Source organism: Myxine glutinosa, chromosome 1, assembly GCF_964187855.1.
Source record: "Myxine glutinosa chromosome 1, kmMyxGlut1.1, whole genome shotgun sequence".
NCBI lineage: Eukaryota > Metazoa > Chordata > Myxini > Myxiniformes > Myxinidae > Myxine > Myxine glutinosa.
Window position 1 is genome coordinate 282,029,966 of NC_136261.1, and position 21,576 is coordinate 282,051,541.

A 21,576-nucleotide genomic window follows, 5' to 3' on the forward strand; every position below is an offset into this window, starting at 1 on the left:
ATAAATTTGCAGGATGTAATAAAGTATTGTTGCGGATAAGAGGATTGTATGTTTTTGATTGTGTGTATTGTATTGGAAATTGCTGTGTAACATTGTTGATTATGGCCCCTCCTGCCTCCAGAGTTGTGTAAAGGTAAAAAGGGCGTCCCGGTAGTTAATTCCATGAAACACCACATTGAAGGACACGATAAAACCCTTGTTCAGTAGCTTATATCTTTATTATGTGTTTTAGAGTAAGGCCTTGTCTTCCAGTAACATGACACTCCATTGCACCAAGTAAAAGAGATAGATTCCCTTCATTCCCATTCCCAAAAACCTCCATTTCCCCTTTCGTAATGGCCAAGCCTCAATTTGGCAATTACATCCCCTCCAAAGCCGCCATTGGCCACGAGGCAGGGTCGGGGAAGAAAGGCGTGCCCGCCGGTCGTCATCAAGGGCAGAGCCAGAGGGTCGCGTGACCAACCATGGCCGAGGTGAGCACACCGATGGGCGTGTCCTGAAGGCTGGCGGCTTAATCGCCGGAGGCGTGATAAAAGCGCGCGCGCAAGAGTGACCAGAAAAAGAGTTGCAAAAAGGTCCAAGGCTGAGCTGAGCTGCGTGGTGAGGTGCAAAGCAAAGAGCTGGGTCGTCGGGAGATGACAGGAGAGGAGGGATGAGCTTTTACGAGATGAGATGAGGGATGAGTTTTTACGAGATGAGCAATGACAAGAGCTGAGTGTGTGGTTTTTGGTCAGAGCTGGGTTGGTCGTCAGTGGTGGTCAGTGGTTGCGTAGAGTGGAGGGGTTGCGTTGAGTTGTCGGTGGTGAGGAAGAGTTGGACTAAGGAAGAGTCCTGGAGTTAGTGAGAGAGGGAGAGAGAACCCGTCACGCCAGACCCCCCACCAGCAGCGTTGGCTTGGCTCCACCAAGCAGCTCCGACCCGTTACCCCGCGCACACGACAGAATCGGTGGCATCGGCGGCCGTCGAGTTCCAGCCCGACGTCCCGTGCGGGATCAAACTCCAGCCAGCTCCGTGCCTTCCTCCAGCCACCCACCTCCAGTCATTCCTGCCTGCAAGTTCCCCATTCGTGTACGTGAGTTTGTTCTGTTTGTGCTGTCCTGGGTAGTCAATTAAGTCTGTATAAGCTAGTATTTTCCCTGTGTCTCTAAAAGCTTCTGTATATTATTTTCTTATCTTTCCTTCTCCTTGGTTATTTTGAGCCTGTAAATAGTAAATAAATTTAGTAGTATTTTCAACCATTGTTTCGTCTTTTTATTCCTTTTCTTCACATCCGTCGTCTTTGTCTTTTCCCTGATTGAATAGCTGTGGCGCGATACGGCCAACGTCTGGGTGAATCGGGTTTAGTCGGGGAAAAACTGTTCGGCTGCGGCGCCTCCGCTCGGCAAACAACATCCTTAACCGCGGACCGTAACAGTATACATTAATGTAAATCAAAAAAGAGCACACTGGTCTGTAAAGGATAATCAATATTCATGCAGTTTTTCAAAACGTAAACTCAAAGAAAGTATTCAATTTCTCCTAAACAACAGTTTCTTTACATTTGGCAACAAGATACTCCAGCAGACAGTGGGCATACCCATGGGTTCAGATCAAACTGATGAAAGGTCATCTGGAGGTAAAAAATTTAAAAGCGCCATTTTAAATCCGATTGACTTGAAAATTGAATAGCATTTGTATATTGTCACTAAATTGGGAAATGAACTATTTTTGAGGTCAAAAGGTCAACTTTAGGTCAAACTTCCAAAATCGTCAATTTTCATCTGAAAACCCATCAATTTTTGTCCAATTGACTTGAAAATTGAACAGCATTTGTATAGTGCTTCACTGAATTGGGAAACCAACTATTTTTGAGGTAAAAAGGTCAAAGGGCAACTCAAGGTCAAACTTCTAAAATCAAGTATCGGATTTTGCAAGTATCGTGCTCCGCATGACGTCTTTGTGTGTGTGTGTGTGTGTGTGTGTGTGTGTGTGTGTGTGTGTGTGTGTGTGTGTGTGCGTGCGTGCGTGCGTGCGTGCGTGCGTGTGTGTGTGTGCGTGTGCGCGTGTGTGTGCGTGCGCGTCCGCTCACTTATACTTGCCTACAGGTAACTATTTTAAACCGATCTTCACGAAACTTCACCAAATGGTAGAGTTTGTGGTCCGACCAAATCCTGTATATTTTTGAGGTCAAAAGGTCAAAAGATCAACGTCGACCGAAGGTCAACCACTTTTTTTCAAATTTCTGAAATCGATTTTTATCCGATTGACTTGAAATTTGAATAGGATTTTCATATCGGCTAACTGAATTCAACCACCAACTATTTTTGAGATCAGCATTGGCCAAAAGGTCAACATAGACCAAAGGTCATCAACAAATTAAAATTTCTAAAATCCTCAATTTTCATCCGATTGACTTGAAAATTGAATGGCATTTACATATCAGTTAACTGAATTCAACCAACAACTATTTTTGAGGTCAACATCGGTCACAAGGTCAACATAGTCCAAAGGTCAACCACTTTTCTCAAATATCTAAAATCCTCAATTTTCATCCGATTGACTTGACATTTGAATAGGATTTTCATATCAGCTACCTGAATTCAACCATCAACTATTTTTGAGATCAGCATAGGCCAAAAGGTAAACATAGGCCAAATTTCTAAAATTGTCAATTTTCATCTGATTAACTTAAACTTTGAAGACTATTTGCATATCAAGTCACTGAATTCAACCACTAATTATTTTTGAGGTCAAAAGGATGTTCTAATGAGTGCCATTCTACTTTGTTCTGTTTTGCAAAGTTTCGTTCTATGAGTGATTTTTTTTCATCTGTCTGTCCACAAAGCCTGGTGTTGGCTTAGCAGTTAGGGTGCAGGCTTGGGATCCTAGGATCCTGGGTTCGAATCCTGATCGATCGCTGAATTAACACCAGGGGGGTTGACTCAGCCTGTCATCCTTCCGAGGTCGGCAAATTGAGTACCAGCTTGCTGGGATGAATGATCACGGTGTGTACCCCGATTTAGAATATGTACACCGTATCCCTGCGCATTAATATATATTTAACGCATCGTAAGAGGCGACTAAGGGTTGGCGTCAGGAAGGGCATCTGGCCATAAAAACATAGCCTCAAACAGGGAACCATGAGGTCATGGGGCCTGCAAGGCTAACCCCGCTCTAGCGGGGAAAAATGGCCTCAAAACGATCATTCATTCATTCATTGTCTGTCCACACACAATAAATATTATTTTCTTTGCAACCGTTGGTTCGATTGACAGGAAATTTTAACCATGGGCAACTCCTCCTGTGGACTTTAAAAATAATTATCATCATCAGTCACATGGTACGGGCGCTATCTTGGAAAAACCGAAAAACTTTGCACCCCTATATCTCCGAAAGCGCTGCATAGAAAAAATTGAGACATGGCTCATTGTAAAGAACTCTCCATATAATATATATGAATGAATGATCGTTTTGAGACCAATTTCCCCGCTAAAGCGGGGGTTAGCCTTGCGGGCCCCATGACAAATATATATTTATATTTATATATATTGTCGCGCAACCGCCGAAATTAATATCTGGCAGTCGCGGATTGCCGATCACGAGGCTTTAACTCCGAGGCGGAAGCTCAATAGCGGATTCCAAAATCTAAAACCCCTAAGCGCGTGGAATGGAGGGATGCAGCGCAAGTCCCCGCAGCCTTATCTATCAAATCAATCACCCGGTAAACTGCGTTCAGGTATTGTATACAAAAAGTAATATGAGGGTTTATTGGGAAAAGCAAAGACAGGAAAAGCACGCGCCGATAATAAAATAAGGTAGCTAAATTGGGATCCCACACACAACAGATATCAAAAACAAAAACGAGGGAATATGAATTAAAGAAAGAAACGCGTCACGTCGTGTACAGTGTACGTGGAGCTCGGGCTTATCTGTCTCGTCGTCTTGTCCCGCTGCTGTCCAGCACCGCCCCGCCCGGCCCGACCACACACCACGAGGTCCCGCTCCAAGCTCCGATCCTCTCGCCACCAACGAGGTCCGTGCACCAAGCTTCAAAAGCACCAGCACCGCTCCACTCGGGCTACAACTCGGGTCGGGATCTCTGAACGACTCGACCGGGCTGCTGAAGACAACTCCTCGTATCGACTCGACTGCCCAATGGCGTTCGGCAAACTGGCGTTCAGCAACTCCCTATGGCTCAACTGCCAATTCTGCGAACCCAGCTGCTCTGGACTGCGCCAGGAATGTCACTCAACTCCCTCACTCCTCCTGCTCAACTCAGGTCGGGGCTCTGATCTCCTCTGAACTCTCATCCAACTCTCTCCAGCAAGGCGTTCGGCAACTAACTCTCTAAAATGGCATCCGGCCCTCCTTAATATCTCTGGCCGATGACGTCAGCATTGGCACACTGCTCTGCCAATCAGAGCCTCCACCGACTCGCCCCTGTGCACGCCCACTGCGTCACTCCACTCCCGCTCCTGCTCCTTGGTCACAGCACGTGCTATGCGAGGTGGATAAGCCTCTCGGAGGTGTAAATAGTGGTGGCCAATTGTGGCGGTGTTCTAGCCTGATGTCTTCCTAAGTCATGTCAGGGGGGGAGGACGTCATTTAGTGTTGTACTAAAGGTCCTAACTAGTGTTTATGTGGTCTGCAGTGCTATAATGGACAAAGGTTTGACTACCAGGTGAGACATAGAACGGCTCTACTCATTATTCCCTATACTAACACACGAATCTCCTGGTAGATTCACAATCGTACATCTTAACCCGACAAATACCTACACATGCCTTATTACAGGTAGTGTTCCTTATCGCGACATCTCGAAGAATGTTGCCTACTCAGATCTACTCTGCTCTACATATTGCTCTACCAAATTCGTAACAATATATATACAGTATATATATACACACACACACACACACACACACAAACACACACACACACACACACACACACACACACCCCCCCCCCCCCCCCCACCCACTTGTTTCTTGAAAGTTTTCCATTTCTCCCTCAGATTGCACAATTTGGGCATACTCAACTATATTGTCTTGATTACCATAACACTACAAAAACACCAACTAACTGTCATGTTTAAGATCATGAAGAGTATAGAGAGAATAAGTGCCAAAATGGTTTTCAGCAGAATAGGCACTGATAAGTCCAGGGGCCATAACCTGAGAGTTGGGATTACATTAAGGCAGAGGTCTTTCTCTCAGATGGTAGTTAATGCAGGTAATGGTGTCCCTGGAGCAGTGGTGGCAACTGAAACGGTGGAAGGGTTTAAACTGAAGTTGGATAGGTACCTGGAAGCATTGAGGATAGAGGGATACATAGATATTAGCGGAAATGCATTGGCAGGATGGTCTCCTCCTGCGTCGGACATCCTTGTATCAATACTTGTGTGTCTTAAAGAGTTTTACGATGACTAACTGCTCAGTGCTGACTAAATTGGACGTTTACTTGCATATTCATATGATCTTTTTACATTAGTATAAAAGAGACAATTTTTAAAAGCTTGACAAACTGTTTGCCATAGACCATCAGAATTACTTTGGTGTGGACGAGGGCTTGGGACCATTGGCGTTGAGCATTTGCCGGGAGAAAGTGGAGGAGAGTGGTGATGCTGCGCCCGAGTACAGCTACCGACTTATTGTTCGCACCAGGGAGGTGAGCAGCATAGAAACGGACTACCATTGTGAGGTTTGGACAGTGCTCGAGGGTTTCATGTAACTTATTATTTCTACTTTATACTGGAATTTGATAATTCTCTTTTCTTTTTTTGTTTTCTTTCTTTTCATAACGAGCAGATTTATCTGTTATAGTCTGGGGTCACATTAGATACTTTTTACTTGCTTTATATTGCCTTGCTTTGTTATGCATTGATTTAATAGTTTATGAGACAGCTGCAGATTATCAGTAACCCTTCTGAGTATGGATGCATTGCCTTGGGGTCATCCTTTTATTACTTCAGCCACCTACGGTGGATGGAGGTTATGTTTTCACACCTGTTTGTGTGTCTCTCTGTCCATTTGTTTGTCCGTCTGTGAGCAGAATCTATCTATAATTCCAGTAATCTCTGTGTGTATGTATGTATGTATGTATGTATGTATGTATGTATGTATGTATGTATGTATGTATGTCTGTATGTCTGTGACCGCTGTTTCTCGACAACCACAGGTTCGATATACTTGAAACTTGCCAGGTATATTGCTGGGGACCCGAGGATGTGCCTTTTCAAGGTTTCATATTAATCGGACAAGTAGTTACCGAGCTATGTCCAAAAAACGATTCAACCAATCAGAGAGCAGCGAGCTATCACGTGTGCCGAACGTGCCGAACAGACTCTGCCTCGGACGGCACATTTGAGAGCGTATTCATTTATTTCACGTTGGCAAACTATGTTGCCGCTATGTTGGCGTTAAACTATGTTTTAAAACTAATTAAAACTAATTTGCGATTCTTTCGCTTTCCTGCGCGTTTGTGCACGTTATGGCGATTTCTTTACCAAACTCCGCAAGCCGTTCGCTTTGGACCAAACCATTTCATGTAAATAGAGGGGGGGGGGGGGGATTGTCACCGTACTCGCAAGCCGTTCGCTTTGGACCAAACCATTTCATGTAAATAGAGGGGGGGGGATATAATTTTAGATATATATATAGTACGGGCATGCCCTAGTATCTCAAATTTATGGATGGATTCGGACGAAACTTGGTGGAGAGGTGGATGTGACATTGTGACAAGGACCAATTGATTGCATTTTGGTGAAGATGCGAATCTGGATTCAGATCCGATAATTTTTAAAGTGTTTCTTCATAATTGAGAGATAGGGTCAAAAGCGATATATTTGGGTGAAGATGCAGATCCGGATACGAGAATTTTATTCTTTTTAAAAAAGTGATTCTTCATAATTGAGAGAATAGGCCAAAAATTATATATGGCATGACACTTTAAAAAGTTATGGACGGGTTATGACAACACTTGGTGGACGAGTTGGGTAAGTGACAAGAACAAGCTGATTAGATTCTGGTTCAGGTGCGGATGCAGATCCGCCCTATCGGTGGAATACAAAATGTAAACTGTTCAGCCTGGCACATATGTGCTCTGCCGAGTGCCATTCTAGTTAATCATGCAATATTTGTGGAGTTTTTAAAGGAGCTTCACTGAAGGAGAAAGGAGCATTTGCATGCCCTGTATATTCCCTTTCATTCCCCTCTCCCAACCTCGATTGGCTCACAACCTTCTTTCCCTTTATTTTTACCTCTCACCACCCAAACTCCCATACCCTCCCTTCCTTCACCTGTATGCGTTGTTTATTTTTCTTTATTTCTCCGTTTATGCCCCCACTCCCCTTCCCCATCCTTTACTTTTGTAATATTGCCTTTTCTGAGATGAAAGGCTACTGCTACCTGAAAAGTTATTCCGCCAGCATGTCTTTTACTTTTCACAAATGAAATTGTTATGAACTTGAGGAAGAAAATTGGGAAAATCCCCTGTTTATATGATAAATATGAGCACGAGACGACAATACAAGACAGAAAGTCGGGCTTGGGTTCTCCCCACCAGGCCTTCAAGTCTGTTGCCCAACACAACTTCATGGTCTCTCATATTTGTACCGGGTGTTTTAAAAGTCTTGGTACTCTTTGGATTGTGTTTATATTGACCATTATTAATTACCTCAGCGAACAAAGGTGGATGGAGGTTATTTTTTCACCCCTGTCTGTTTGTTTGTCCGTTTGTTTGTGAACAATTTATCAAAAAGTTGTGGATGGATTTGGACGTAATTTATCAGAGAGGTAGCGTATGTGACAAGGACGAAATGATTCGATTTTGGTGTAGATCCAGATTCGGATCCGGCTACTAGAATTTTTTAACCATTGGGAGATCGGGCCAAAAACGATTCATAGCATACACACACACACACACACACACAACATGCATTTTAAGGCCATGTTCCCTGCTAGAGCGGGGGTTAGCCTTGCGGTCCCCATGACAATCCTCTCCATTTTGCCCTATTTTCTGCATCTCTCCTTGTTAACCCCCTTGCCCGCATTTCTTCTTCCACCATCTTTAGCCAAGTCTTTCTCGGTCTTCCCCGTCCTCTACTTCCTTCTACATTAACTTCCATCACTCTTCTCAACCAGTCACTTTCATCCTTCCTCAATACATGACCAAACCATCTCAACCTGTTCCTCTTCACAGCATCAATCACAGGCAATATTCCCATCATCTTTCGCAATTCATCATTTGTCTTCCTCTCTCTCAACGATACTCCGCACATCCATCGAACCATTCGCATTTCCACCCTTTCCAGCCTTCGTTGCTGCTCTACGTTCATTACCCATGTCTCGCTCCCATAAATCATAACACTTCTCACACATGCAGCATACACCTTTCCCTTCAGCTTCAGCGACACTCCTCCTCATCAGCACGCCACTCAGTTCCCGAAACTTCTTCCATGCACATCTCACTCGAGCAACCGTTGCCGAGTCTGATCCACCTTCTCCATTCAGCATGTCTCCGAGGTAGCAAAATGTTTTCACACCTTCCAGCTTCACGCCGTCTCCAAGATCCAACTCAACATTTCCTCCATCTGCAGCTCCCTCTGTGCACACCTTACATTTGAATGTAGCTGCCACACTGGTTAATGACCCTCTCAGACCACTACATTTTTGATGAACCCACTCAGCACACATTGTACATTGAATGGAGTTCACTCCGACACCCTTCCTGCACACAGCACACGGCCACTTCCCAGTTCTTTCCACCTCACCACATGCTTTACCACTTGCCATCACCTTTGTCTTTCCGATATTCACCTTCAGACCTTTTGTCTCCATACATTCCTTCCACTTGTTCATCTTTTCCTTCAGTCCATCCATACTTTCCGCAATCAACACCAGATCATCTGCATACAACAACTCCCACGGTAAACCCTCCTTTACGGTCTGAGCCAGCACCTCCATCACAGCTACAAATAGTAGTGGACTTAGTACCGACCCCTGATGCACTCCCACCTTCACCTCAAACTCACCACTGTTCCCGTCCTTCGTCCTTACAGCTGTGCGTGCTCTTTTGTACATTGCCATCACTACTCTGATCAACCATTCCTCCACTCCTAACTTCCTCAATGCCCATGTCAATACTTTGCGTGGAACCCTATCAAATGCTTTCTCCAGATCAACAAACCCAAAAAACAACTTCTTCCTCTTATCCATGTACTTCTCCTGCAACTGCCTCACAATGAAAAGCGCATCTGTCGTTCCTCTTCCTGGCATAAATCCAAACTGCATTTCGTCGATCTTCACTTTCTTCCTTATCCTCCTCTCCAACACCCTTTCCAATACCTTCATTCCATGCTCCAATAACTTTATCGCTCGGTACGAGCCACACTCCAGAGGGTCACCTTTCCCCTTGTATAGAGGGACGAGGGTACTCAGTTCCCAATCCACTGGAATGCGGCCTTCTTTCACCACCAGATTACAGATCTCTGTCATTCTCTTCACACCCCAACTTCCTGCTGCCTTCAACATATCTCCCACAACTCCCGTTGGCCCTCCCGCTTTTCCACTCTTCATTGCTTTTATCGCTTCCTCAACTTCCTTCTCAGTTATCTTCTCTGCCGGTCCTAAAACTGGGTTACTCTCTATGTTGCCATCCCATTCATTCTCTGTATTCAACAGCATTTCCATATATCTTTTCCATCTTCCTTTAATTCCATCTGGGTCGACAACGATTTGTCCCACTTCATCCTTCAAGCAACTCACCCCCATCACATCACACCTCTCTTTCGCTATCTGCTTTGCAATCCTGAATACTGCTTTCTGACCCTCTTCCGAATCCAAGCATTCTCTGAACATTTTCCTACATGCCTCCTGCGCCTTTGCTACCTCTTTCTTTGCAGCCTTCCTGGCTGCCTTATAACTTTCATGCTCTGCTGTTTCTGCTCCCGTACCCTTCGCCTTCTGCCACTCTTTGAACTTCTTCCTCTTCTCGTCAATCCTCTTTCCAACCTCAACATCCCACCACCATGTTTCCGAGTGCCTCGGTGGTCCTTTTGTCCATCCACATACCTCACCAACGGCTCCCAACAGACTAGCTTTCATTGACATCCAACCACTTTCAAGCTCAACCACATCATCCTCTACCCTACTCAGCCTCTCTTTTAATGCCTCCCTTACTGTCACCTCTTTCAACCTCCACACCTTCATTCTCGGTTGGTACTTCACCCGCCGAGCTCTCCTCGCACCTTTCACCCTTATGTCGCAGACAACCAAGTGGTGCTGTGAAACAGCCTCCTCCCCCGGGATCACCTTTGTGTCCCGGAGGTGCCCCCTATCTCGCCGACGCACCATCAGGTAGTCAACGGTTGTCGTCGACCCACCTGACGTGTATGTAACAAGCTTATTGTCCTCTTTCTGGAACTGAGTATTACAAATCAACAAATCAGCTCCATCAGCAAACTCCAAAATCCTTTCACCTTCTCCGTTTCTCACACCATATCCGTAACCCCCATGAACTCCCTCAAAACCATCCATACTCCTTCCCACATGTCCATTCAGGTCTCCTCCCACCACAACAACTTCCTCATCTTTCACGTTTTCCATCAGCTTCTCTATCGCACACCAGAACTTGTCCTCTTCATCGCTTCGACCAACCTGCGGAGCATATCCCGAGATGAAGTTCACCAAGAGCTTTCCAATCATAATTTTCACCATCATCAACCTATCACTCACTCTAGTCACACTCACCACACTGTCTACAAACTCCTCAGAAAACAGTACACCAAAACCATTCACGCCCTCCAGGCACCCTTGCCACACAAACTTGTATTTCTGTCCCTGCCTACCCTTCACCATTCTCACACCACTTCCCTTCCATCTCGTCTCTTGCACACAACATATGTCCACTCTTCTTCTGACCAATACTTCCACCACTTCTCCTGACCTCCCTGTCATTGTCCCCACATTCCATGTCCCAAACCTCAGAAACCGATCTCCACTTCGGGCTGCACCCTGCCCATATGTACTTGTGATTGTCATGGTTCTCTTTTTGAGGCAATGTTTTTATGGCCGGATGCCCTTCCTGACGCCAACCCTCTTAGTCGTCTCTTACGACACGCAGTCTCTCTTACCTATTCTGACCAGGGTACACACTGGGATTCATAGCATGATATCTCAAAAAGTTACAGACGGATTTGGACGAAACTTGGTGGACAGGTTATGTGTGTGACGAGGAAGAATCGATTCAGTTGTGAAGATCTGCATCCGGATCCAGCTAGTATAATTTTTAAGTGATTCTTCACCATTGAGTGATATGGCCAACCAGGTGGAGGTATGCTCTCTACTGAGTGCCGTTCTAGTTACCTTCGCAAAAGCGGAAGGTTATGTTTTGATCGCTGTGTATTTATTTGTATGTCTGTGTGTGTGTATGTTAATCGCATAACTCAAAAAGTATTCAACCGAATCGCATGAAATTTGGTGGGATGATTGGTTATTATACGGGACACATTTGATTAGATTTTGGGAAACAGATTTGCTCAAATTCTGACTATTTTTAACTCGATCGTATTTCACTCAAAGTTATGAGCGACTGAAGAAGAAGATGTCCATCCAGGACGTCATCACTATAACGCGATCTCCCGCGATCATTTCAACCTCAAAAAAAATTATAATTGCAGATTTGACAATAGATGAGGCATATTAACAAACGAATGAAACAGATTTGCTCAAATTCTGACTATTTTTAACTCGATCGTATTTCACTCAAAGTTATGCGCGACTGAAGAAGAAGATGTCCATCCAGGACGTCATCACTATAACGCAATCTCCCGCGATCATTTCAACCTCAAAAAAAATTATAATTGCAGATTTGTCAAGAGATGAGGCATATTAACAAACGAATGAAACAGATTTGCTCAAATTCTGACTATTTTTAACTCGATCGTATTTCACTCAAAGTTATGAGCGACTGAAGAAGAGGATGTCCATCCAAGACGTCATCACTATAACGCGATCTCCCGCAATCATTTCAACCTCAAATGAAATTCAAATTGCAGATTTGTCAATCGGGGAGGCATATTAACAGACGAATGAAACAGATTTGCTCAAATTCTGATTTTTAAAAATCGATCGCATTTCACATAAAGTTTCACATCGCATACACTCCCATGCCAAGTACAGAACAGTAGCTGCGGCGAAGGTATGCGCTCTACCGAGTGCCCGGATTCTAGTTGTAGTTATTTTTGAGCTTATATTCTCGGAGGTTGAGTAATTATCTTCACCAAATTTCATTTATTCCGAAGTAAATATGTCGTGCATGGCACAGCAACAAATTAAAACAAGAAATATGTTGTGCATAGCACGATACTTGCAAAATCCCTAAAATAGGTTTTTGGCCTATGATGACCTCAAAAATAATTGGTCATTGAATTCAGTGACCTGGTATGCAAACCTTCTTAAAATGTCGTCAACCAAATGAAAATTGAGGATTTTACAAATTTGATGAAGTTGGTGACCTTTGTCCTATGTTGACCTATTGACCTTTTGACCCCAAAAACAATAGGCCTCTTGCCTATGACCAACTCTACCATTTGGTGAAGTGTCATGAAGATCGGTTGAAAATTGTGACTTGTAGGCGACTGACCTACAGACAGACAGACAGACAGACAGACAGACAGACAGACAGACAGACAAACAGACAGACAAACAGACAGACAAACAGACAGACAAACAGACAGACAAACAGACAGACAAACGAACAGATCAACATACTTGCTGGAATTTTTTCCGGCAAGTAATAACACACAAGACAAACCAATATACTTGAAAATCTTCGATTTTTGCAAGTATCAAGTACAGATACATTCAAAGTACACGCCCCATGCCAAATAAATAAATAAATAACATATCCTCCAGCGCCTGGCATTCCCGGGGCACCTTCACACTTCCCGGGGACAGTCACAGTCACGCGGCCAAAGCTGCGCAAAGGTGCCCTCAAGGTGACTGGGAAATCCAAAGGCGCCCTCCAGGCGACTGGGAAATCACACCATCGGGTATGGACGTTTCACGGCTCCAAATCGGCGAACCGCAAATTAATCTTCAAAAGCCATGTTGCGCACACACACACACCAGATAAACGTCTGAATGCGGTGAAAATGGTCGAAGCGAGATGAAACCTTGAGCGAAGTGCAAGTCCTGCGCGAGTGAAAATGGCTGACGGCCCACTCTCGAGGCGTAACGGCACGACGATGATGATGACGATGATGACGATGATTCTCTTCAGAATCCACCGCAAAACCTGACACGCAGGTTGATCTGTCACCGATAACAACTGTCGCAGGAATCCCTTTCCTGGGAAACCCAAAGTTTACTCGTGACTCTCGTTCGTCAACGTTCGCTCAGACCTCAAAGCAGCTCGGCTTTCTTGTCGAACTCACTCGCTCCGCCTTCTTTTTCTCCTCTTCCTCTTCGTCGTCCGGTTCCCGATCCGGTTTCCGGTTTCTTTTAACTCTAACTTTTTCACCTTTTGAAAACAGTTCATAAACAATAAACCTTTTGAAAACAATAATAGTACATGGAATCAGAAATGTTTACAGTGGATGAAAACCACCACAACGGAAGTGACGAATCCGTAACAACATATATATATTGTTGCGGATCTCAAAACGTCAGCCCTCTCCTTATCAAGGGGGGATTAATCCCCTTGTCCTTTTACTGGCCGACGCGATCCCGGGGGCTATAACGTCCTTCCCGGGCAGCGTTAAATAGGGTTGTTGGTCGAATTAGTCCTATTACCGAAGTACTAACGCTGACCGGAAACAAGGAAATAACTCCCGCCCGAACCACGGCGTTAGTGGACACGCCGAGCGAAGCGAGCCGTGATTCGGGCCGTTAGCAGGTACTAAACCCGATTCTAAGCAGTTGTAATCGTGCCACGCTTACCCAATTGAGAAATCACTAGGACGATCGGATTAAGAGGAAAACCAGGAAGAACAGGTAATTTATTAAAATGGTATGGGAAGGAAGAGAAGTACACACTTTGTACAAATAAGAAGAGGAAAAGAAAGAAAGAATGTACAATGAAGAGGAAGAACAGATACACAGGGCAGCCTTATGCAGTCTTATACTTATTCCCTGGACACGGGCCCGTTCACTCTCAGACTCACTCTCAGGGTCACACACACGGGGTTTGAAGATGGTCGGGTTGAGGGTCCAACGATGGCGTCCACAGCTCGTCCGGTCCCCGACTCGTACCGTGCAGATGGTGGAAGACGGCAGGCAGCTCTCCCCGTGGCGTAGATGCGACGCGGACAATTATATATCGGGGGATCGGTACGTGGCGATTATATATCGTACGTAATACTTGTACCGGCACCTTTATACGCGCTCCCGGTATTGTTATGATCGATCCAAGCGCCTTTCACCAACGTCCTTCTCACGCTGCAGTCCCCGGCAATGCGCGCCGCGCGCCAGTCCTTTGTAAGGCTTGTCACCACGCGTCTCTCTCTCTCTCGTACGCTCTCACACGAACCAAGCCTCAACTCAAACTCTGTTCAACGAGCGCTTCTCCCCTCATAACTCGACTCCGATCAGGTCAAGCGCCTCTCTCTCCCCGCTCATAACTTGTCACTGCCCTCCTCATAACTGAGGTGGGGGCCTCGCGCAAAGGGGTTATATTACCACACCCAGCGAACCCTCTGGAATGTCCAGCCACACCCCGTCATGCGATGTCGCCTCAGCCCTGATTGGCTGGTGAGGGCTTACCGGCTCCATCTTGATGGCTGCTTGACGTGGCCACACCACCACCCTTGCGCTCCGCCCCCTTTTTGGGCCTTACCTCGTGGCTTTTGGGCTGGTTTGAGTGGAAGCCCAGCGGCAGAGAACGCTGCTGGCAAAGGAAGCATAACAAACTGCGAGGGCGATGGAGTACAGACAGGATAGCGCTTAATGGCGTCGATTGAAGGGAGGCTGCAAAATGGACGGACGGGGCCTATTCTTATTTGTTTTACACAACGCAGATGCAACTATTGGATATGGCCTTATCCTAAACACATACTAAGAAATAACTAACGTCCGAAGGTGACCTACGTCTTGCTTGTGGCCTATCTATGGGGTGCAACCTTTAACCTTTAATGATGTTACCTGTGTGGGTTCTCAAAACCGCAACAATATATATACACACACACATATGTATTCCTTAAACAGTGGTAGATTGGGAGATAAAATTTCTGAGATCTTAGCGTTTTAATGAAGTGCACTTGATTCAGTGGAAGCATTACCATCATAATGTATGTCCAATGTCCATGTCCAAGTATCATGCATTTCCTTTTTTTTTTATATAAAGGAAGCTTCTGATAGAAATTCAGCTGTTTGTTTGAAATGTCACGTCTAATTATACACTATTCCCTTCATGCTAACTCCTTATTTTTACTTAAAGCCAGTCCGTTGCAGTATCACTGTTCCAGCACTTCCCAAGCTCAAAATCTCTTTTTAATCAGCTGCATTTTTACTCATTCAATAGTTTGTAGTTTGTATGCATTCATACTATTGTGGAGCTATGTTCTCGCGACAAAGCCGGACAAAATGGACGACACCAGGAACGAAGTTTCACTGAGCTATTTATTTCTCGCTCAACTCAAAAGCACTGAATCAGCCGATCGAACGGGTGGCAATTTATAAGTAAAGTTCAACACACAAAAGCTACGCCTCAGGCGGGGCGTGGTATGCAAATAGGTAAGCCACGCCTCTCAATGGGGCGTGGTATGCCAGTCAAGTGTTCGCCCGGGAAAGGCAAGTCTGGACACGTCCGGGCGAGTCCGGACAAGTAACCGCTCGCCGGTTGCGTCATCGGCCGGTGCAAGGTGATTGTGTATGCTTCCGGTAACCGCTACACTATCGTAATTAAGGTTCTGTCACTGGAATGTTTTTGAGGCCATCTGCTCCACTGTTCATGTTGTTAACCACGCCATGGTCTCTTCCTTTCACTGCATCCTACAAGTTGACTCATAGTTTCCCACATTGTTTGAGTTGATGGTGTGAATGTGATATTTGATTACAAATAGCATTAGTATATATCTAACTCATAACGTTTTCATTTTTACTTTCCCTAATGATCATCATTGTGCTGGTGCAGAATTACTTTATAAAACATGATCTCCAGAAATTTCCAGGTGTGGACCACAGATAGCATTACTGAATAGCATCTAATTGTGGATCTCATGTGAATATTGTATTGAGTGATAGCATGAAGCTGTTTTGCTTTTTAATGTGTCAAATTCATGTTAACCTTTTAATGGCACAATAGAAGACACGTTTATGAGTGACATTTTGTTGCGGTAGCCATCCATACACTGAGACAATTTGTCCATTTCAAATCGCAGGTGATTCATCTTGGTGTCACTCATTAAACTCTGAGTTGCCTTGGGTTCTTATGATTGTGTGTATATCACATTGGATTTTCCCCTGGCTGACCTTTCTCAGAATATTGCCTTTGCACTAAGTAGGACATGTTAAACTGGAGTGAAATTCCAGAATTTTGCCAAAAGCCGTCGGCATCACATCCATTAGTATCTCACATTGCTACTCCTTTGAGGCAGGATGATTCGGATGGTTTAGTGGAGTTGGCCATTTCCCAACCATAAAAAGGCAGTTTCAATTTGAATTTGAAATTCAAATTATATTTAATATCAGATTTGAGCGGCGCAATAATTCTTTTGAAATCCACTTGTAAATTGTTTGGGATTCGTGTGAGTGTGTTCATATCACTGCTAAACAATCTCGTGAATGAGATAATCGCTCATGAATAATTGCCTGTAATTCCATTGGATAAATTGTCCAATGTGTCGGCCAGCTTTAGACGTTAATCGATTTAACATTCCGGATCAAAGAAAATATATTTATAGTTGATCAATTGCCCGCCATAATCAGATATGAATGCAAATATTCTTCAGTATGTGGGAAACTGCGTTATTACAGCATTACAGAGAGATGTGACATTGACGGTGTATTCCAGATCTTTACTACACTAGAGAAAGTGCAATATATGCGTTGCCTTCATCATCAATAAAACGAGCATTCTGAGTATTGCGCTGCAATACATGTCCCCTACCGGCAGTCTGTCGTCCGGAAAACTGTTGGGGAAATTACCAAAGTTCAAAGTGCCATAACTTTGTCAAAAATGATCGAAACGTCGTGAAGTTCGAACTTGATCTGTAACTTATCATGAGGAAACCATGTACCAAGTTTGAAATCATTAGCGTTAAGAGTTTAGAAAAAAAGTCCGGAAAACTGTTCTTTGCATGACAGACAGACAGACAGACAGACAGACGGAGGGACGGACAGACTGACAGACGGAGGGACGGAGTGCAAACCTATAGTCCCCTCCGGTGTACACTGGTAGGGGACTAATAACACATGGAACTTGTTGGATTGTCAACTAGATGTTGCTCCAATGCTGTTGAAACATTTTGATACCCACATGATGAACATGCAATGTATGCCTGGTGTTGGCTTAACGATTAAGGTGGCTGGCTTAAGATGTTTGGGTCTTGAGTTGACTCAGCCTGTCATCCTTCCGAGGTCGCAAAATGAGTACCAGCTTACTGGGGGTAATAAGCCATTTGAGTATCCTGTGTCGGAATGGCGACCTGTCTAGGATTGTACTCCTTAGCCAATGAAACTGCCTCAGCCGTATGTGCTTCACAGTGTGAAAGGAATGGTTATTGGTGATTATGATGAACATGCTGAACATTTGATAATGATATAAGCTGATTTGTTTATTTTACCTTTAATGAAACTGACCTGTTTCATTCCAGCTTAAGAACTTTAATTGCCTTGTACGTAGTGTGTTCAAAAAGTGTCCGACCTTTATTTTTCGTGCGTAAAAAAAAAAGAAGCTAGGGAGGCGTTGATTGGTGCACGTATGTAGGCGATCCTAATGCGCACACGTGAATTTTTTCCCACCTGCAGAAGCTGTCATTCGACGGCAGACCGCCGATGAGTGAGGACATGTAAGTGAGCGCCGTCGGATTTTCGTTTTTGACAAAATGACAGAAAAACTTGAACAACGCTACTGCATCAAATTTTGTTTCATCAAACTTGCATCAAAACTGCAACTTGGTTTCTGGGTCGTACCCATAAACCCAGGACTCATCGCCAGTGATCACTGTGTTGAGGAAGCTGGGATCGCTGTTCACAGTCCTGTTTTGATGCAAGTTTAATGAAACACAAAATTTGATGCAGTAGCGTTGTTCAAGTTTTTCTGTTCAAGTTTCGCTCATGAATAATTGCCTGTAATTCCATTGGATAAATTGTCCAATGTGTCGGCCAGCTTTAGACGTTAATCGATTTAACATTCCGGATCAAAGAAAATATATTTATAGTTGTACTTTCCAAAGAGTTCCAAAAGAACCAAAGAGTTCCTCCAGCATGTCCTGTGCGATCTCCAAACGGAGTTGCTTCTGCTCAATCGTTAGCAGCTTTGGTACGAACTTCGCTGAGATTCTCCTGAAGCCCAAATCCTCCTTCATAATGGAATGAACGGTGTTGAATCTTGCGGATCGTTTCCACTTGGGAATCGCCAAGCTTTACACAAAATTTGATGCAGTAGCGTTGTTCAAGTTTTTCCGTCATTTTGTCAAAAACGAAAATCCGACGGCGCTCACTTACATGTCCTCACTCATCGGCGGTCTGCCGTCGAATGACAGCTTCTGCAGGTGGGAAAAAATTCACGCGTGCGCATTAGGATCGCCTACATACGTGCACCAATCAACGCCTCCCGAGCTTCTTTTTTTTTACGTGCGAAAAATAAAGGTCGGATACTTTTTGAACACAGTAGTATAACTTACAATTACCTCACTTTTGACATAAGTGACTTTTCATCTCTGGTGATCGTCATGTTTCCTGGTAGTTGTATACTCTACGTGGCTCCGTTCCTGAACCTGTGGTGCCATCGTCCTCACGTCATGGAACAACACGAGGCCTTCCTCACCGCGACATCCTTGAGTATGCTGTTCCCGATCTTCCCCTTTCCGGCCTCAAGCTGGCACAAGCTACACCGCATGTCACTGACCAACTTCTGCGCCTCGATGAACAAGGAGTGGGTGCCTCACTTCGTGTTCCCTTTAAGACTTTTGCTTTATTGATTTATTCCTAATCTGTTGCTCATTCAGTTATCCTCATTTTTAGCTTTTGTTTATTTGCTTTTCCAATTGGAGTTACTGCTAAGACAATTACAGGCAAATGAGGCATTCAATGACATAAAGGCAAGATACATGCACTCATCAAGTGGAGCTTCCTGCAGCATATTTGCAATTAATAAAATCGGTAAAGAATGCACCCACAGAAGTAATACTATAACTAGAAAATAGAGGACAAATAACACAGGATGATATGGAAAACAAACTGCTACACCAAATGGCATAATGACATGCAAGAAGTTCCATTGTCTATGATGGGGAATGGATATCATGCAGTTTGGGAATCTTTTGTTGACTTGTCTGCTCACAGAACAATACAAGTATGAGGCAGTCATACATAGATAGCTTGCATCTTGCACAGATAAAGCTGATAAACCCATTCCTCATGAGAACATTAAACTAATGCACAACCAGCAGAGGTGCAACAGCTCTTACTATGACCTGATACTGACTCATTATTCTAAAAGCAGTAGTTATACAGACCATATGACAGGGTGAGTGTTATCAAAGCTTAATGCGATTCGATTTATAGTGCAGGCAGTTGGCAACGCTTTTGCAAACCGCTACTGTGACCAAATGTTGGCAATTGGTGTTATTCTGAGTTGGACACACCCAGTAATAGTGAGCTAGAAAGATGCAAGCAGTGGCGGTTAGTTCTCTTCATTCGTATGCAGTACAAGGTTGCGGGGTAGCATCATTGGCTGAGGGCGCGGCTTTCCGCTAATGCAATGAGTGGCGGTTCGTTCCACTGTGTGATTTACAGGCAGTATCGTGCAAGCCATAATCCACTATCTCAGCTGATGTGTGATGACAGTTCAAGGGGCTGCATGTTGTCTGTATTCAGAGAGGTATCTGCCACAATAAAAATTCCACCATTTTCCTACAAAATAAGAAATTACCTTAAATGCAATGCTTTAAGGAATGATTTGACCATGTGAAGTGTTCACCCCAAATCGATAGTTATTGTGGAACTGGTGTTTGTATGTACACATTTTATATATTGGGCTCACAGTAAGGACTGCAAACATGGAAAATTTACATAAGTATTCAACCCCGAGTCAATACTACGTAGAAGTGCCTTTAGCACCGATTACAGCTTCGAGTCCTCTTGGGTTTGTCTGAGTCAGCTTTGCACATCTAGATTTTAGGAGTTTTTCCATTCTTCGTTCCAGATTTGCTCAAGCTCTCAAGTTTGATTGGGAGTGTTGGTGAACAGCAATCTTCAAGTCTTTCCACGGATTCTCAATGTCTGGGCTTTGGCTGTGCCACTCAAGGACTTTCACGTTCTTGTTCTGAAGACATTCCAGTGTTGCTTTAGCTGTGAGCGTGGGGTCATTGTCCTGTTGTAACGAAAATCTTTGCCGCAGTCTAAGGTCATTTGCACTCTGAAGCAGGTTCTCCTCAAGGATTTCTCTGTATTTGGCTCCAATCATTGTTCCCTCTATCCTCACATGTCTCCCAGTCGCTGCTCGTGAAAAGCACCCACATAGGATGATGCTGCCACCACCATTCTTCACAGTAGGGATGGTGTTATATGGGTGATGAGCTGTGCTCGGTTTCCGCCAGACGTAGCGCATTGCATTCAGGCCAAAGAGTTAAATTTTCATCTCATCAGATTACAGAATATTTTGCCTCATACTCTCTCAGTCTTTCACGTGCCTTTTTGCAAACTCCAGGCGTGCTGTCATGTGCCTTTTTCTCAGGAGTAGCTTTCGTCTGGCCACTCTCCCACAAAGCGTAGATTTGTGAAGTGCAACAGAGACTGTTGTCCTTCCAGCAGGTTCTCCCATCTCAGCCAAGGAACTCTGTAGTTCTGTCAGATTGGTCATTGGGTTCTTGGTCACATCCATGAAAAAGGTCCTTCTTGCCCAATTGCACAATTTGATCGGATGGCCAGCTCTAGGTATAGTCTGGGTAGTTCCATATTCTTTCCATTTCCTAATGATGGAGCTCACTGTGCTCTTTGGAACTCTCAACACTCTACCAGTTGTTTTCTACCTTTCCCCAGATCTATGCCTCCTCACAATTTTATCTCGGAGTTATAATGACAGTTCCTTGGATTTCATGGTAGAGTTTCTGCTCTGACATGCACTGTCAACTGTGGCACCTTATATAGAAAGGTGTGTTTCTTTCTAAATCATGTCTAATCAATCGAATTGGCCACAGGTGGACTCCAATCAAGTTGTAGAGACATCTCAAGGATGATCAAAAGAAATTGCATGCACCTGAGCTCAATTTGGAGCGTCATAGCAAAGGGGTTGAATACTTATTGACTCGAGACATTTCAGCTTAATTAATATGTAAAACTTTCTAAGCCAAAAATATTCCACTGACAGTATGGGGTTTTATGTGTAGATCAGTCACAAAAAAAATCTCAGTTTAATCCATTTTAAATTTAGGCT

The 21,576-nt window shown here is 44.2% G+C and overlaps 1 protein-coding gene across 3 annotated transcripts in view; it reads left to right on the forward strand.

Annotated features, from left to right (window-relative positions):
- LOC137438266 (signal-induced proliferation-associated 1-like protein 2) overlaps nt 1–21,576 on the forward strand; it is a 254,665-nt gene that overhangs the window by 97,670 nt on the left and 135,419 nt on the right. For all 3 annotated transcript variants that reach the window (XM_068133386.2, XM_078766828.1, XM_078766837.1), the window contains 2 exons: nt 5,516–5,646; nt 18,886–19,074. In XM_068133386.2, the coding sequence (XP_067989487.2) occupies nt 5,516–5,646; nt 18,886–19,074 (320 nt within the window). The remainder of the gene's footprint in view (nt 1–5,515; nt 5,647–18,885; nt 19,075–21,576) is intronic.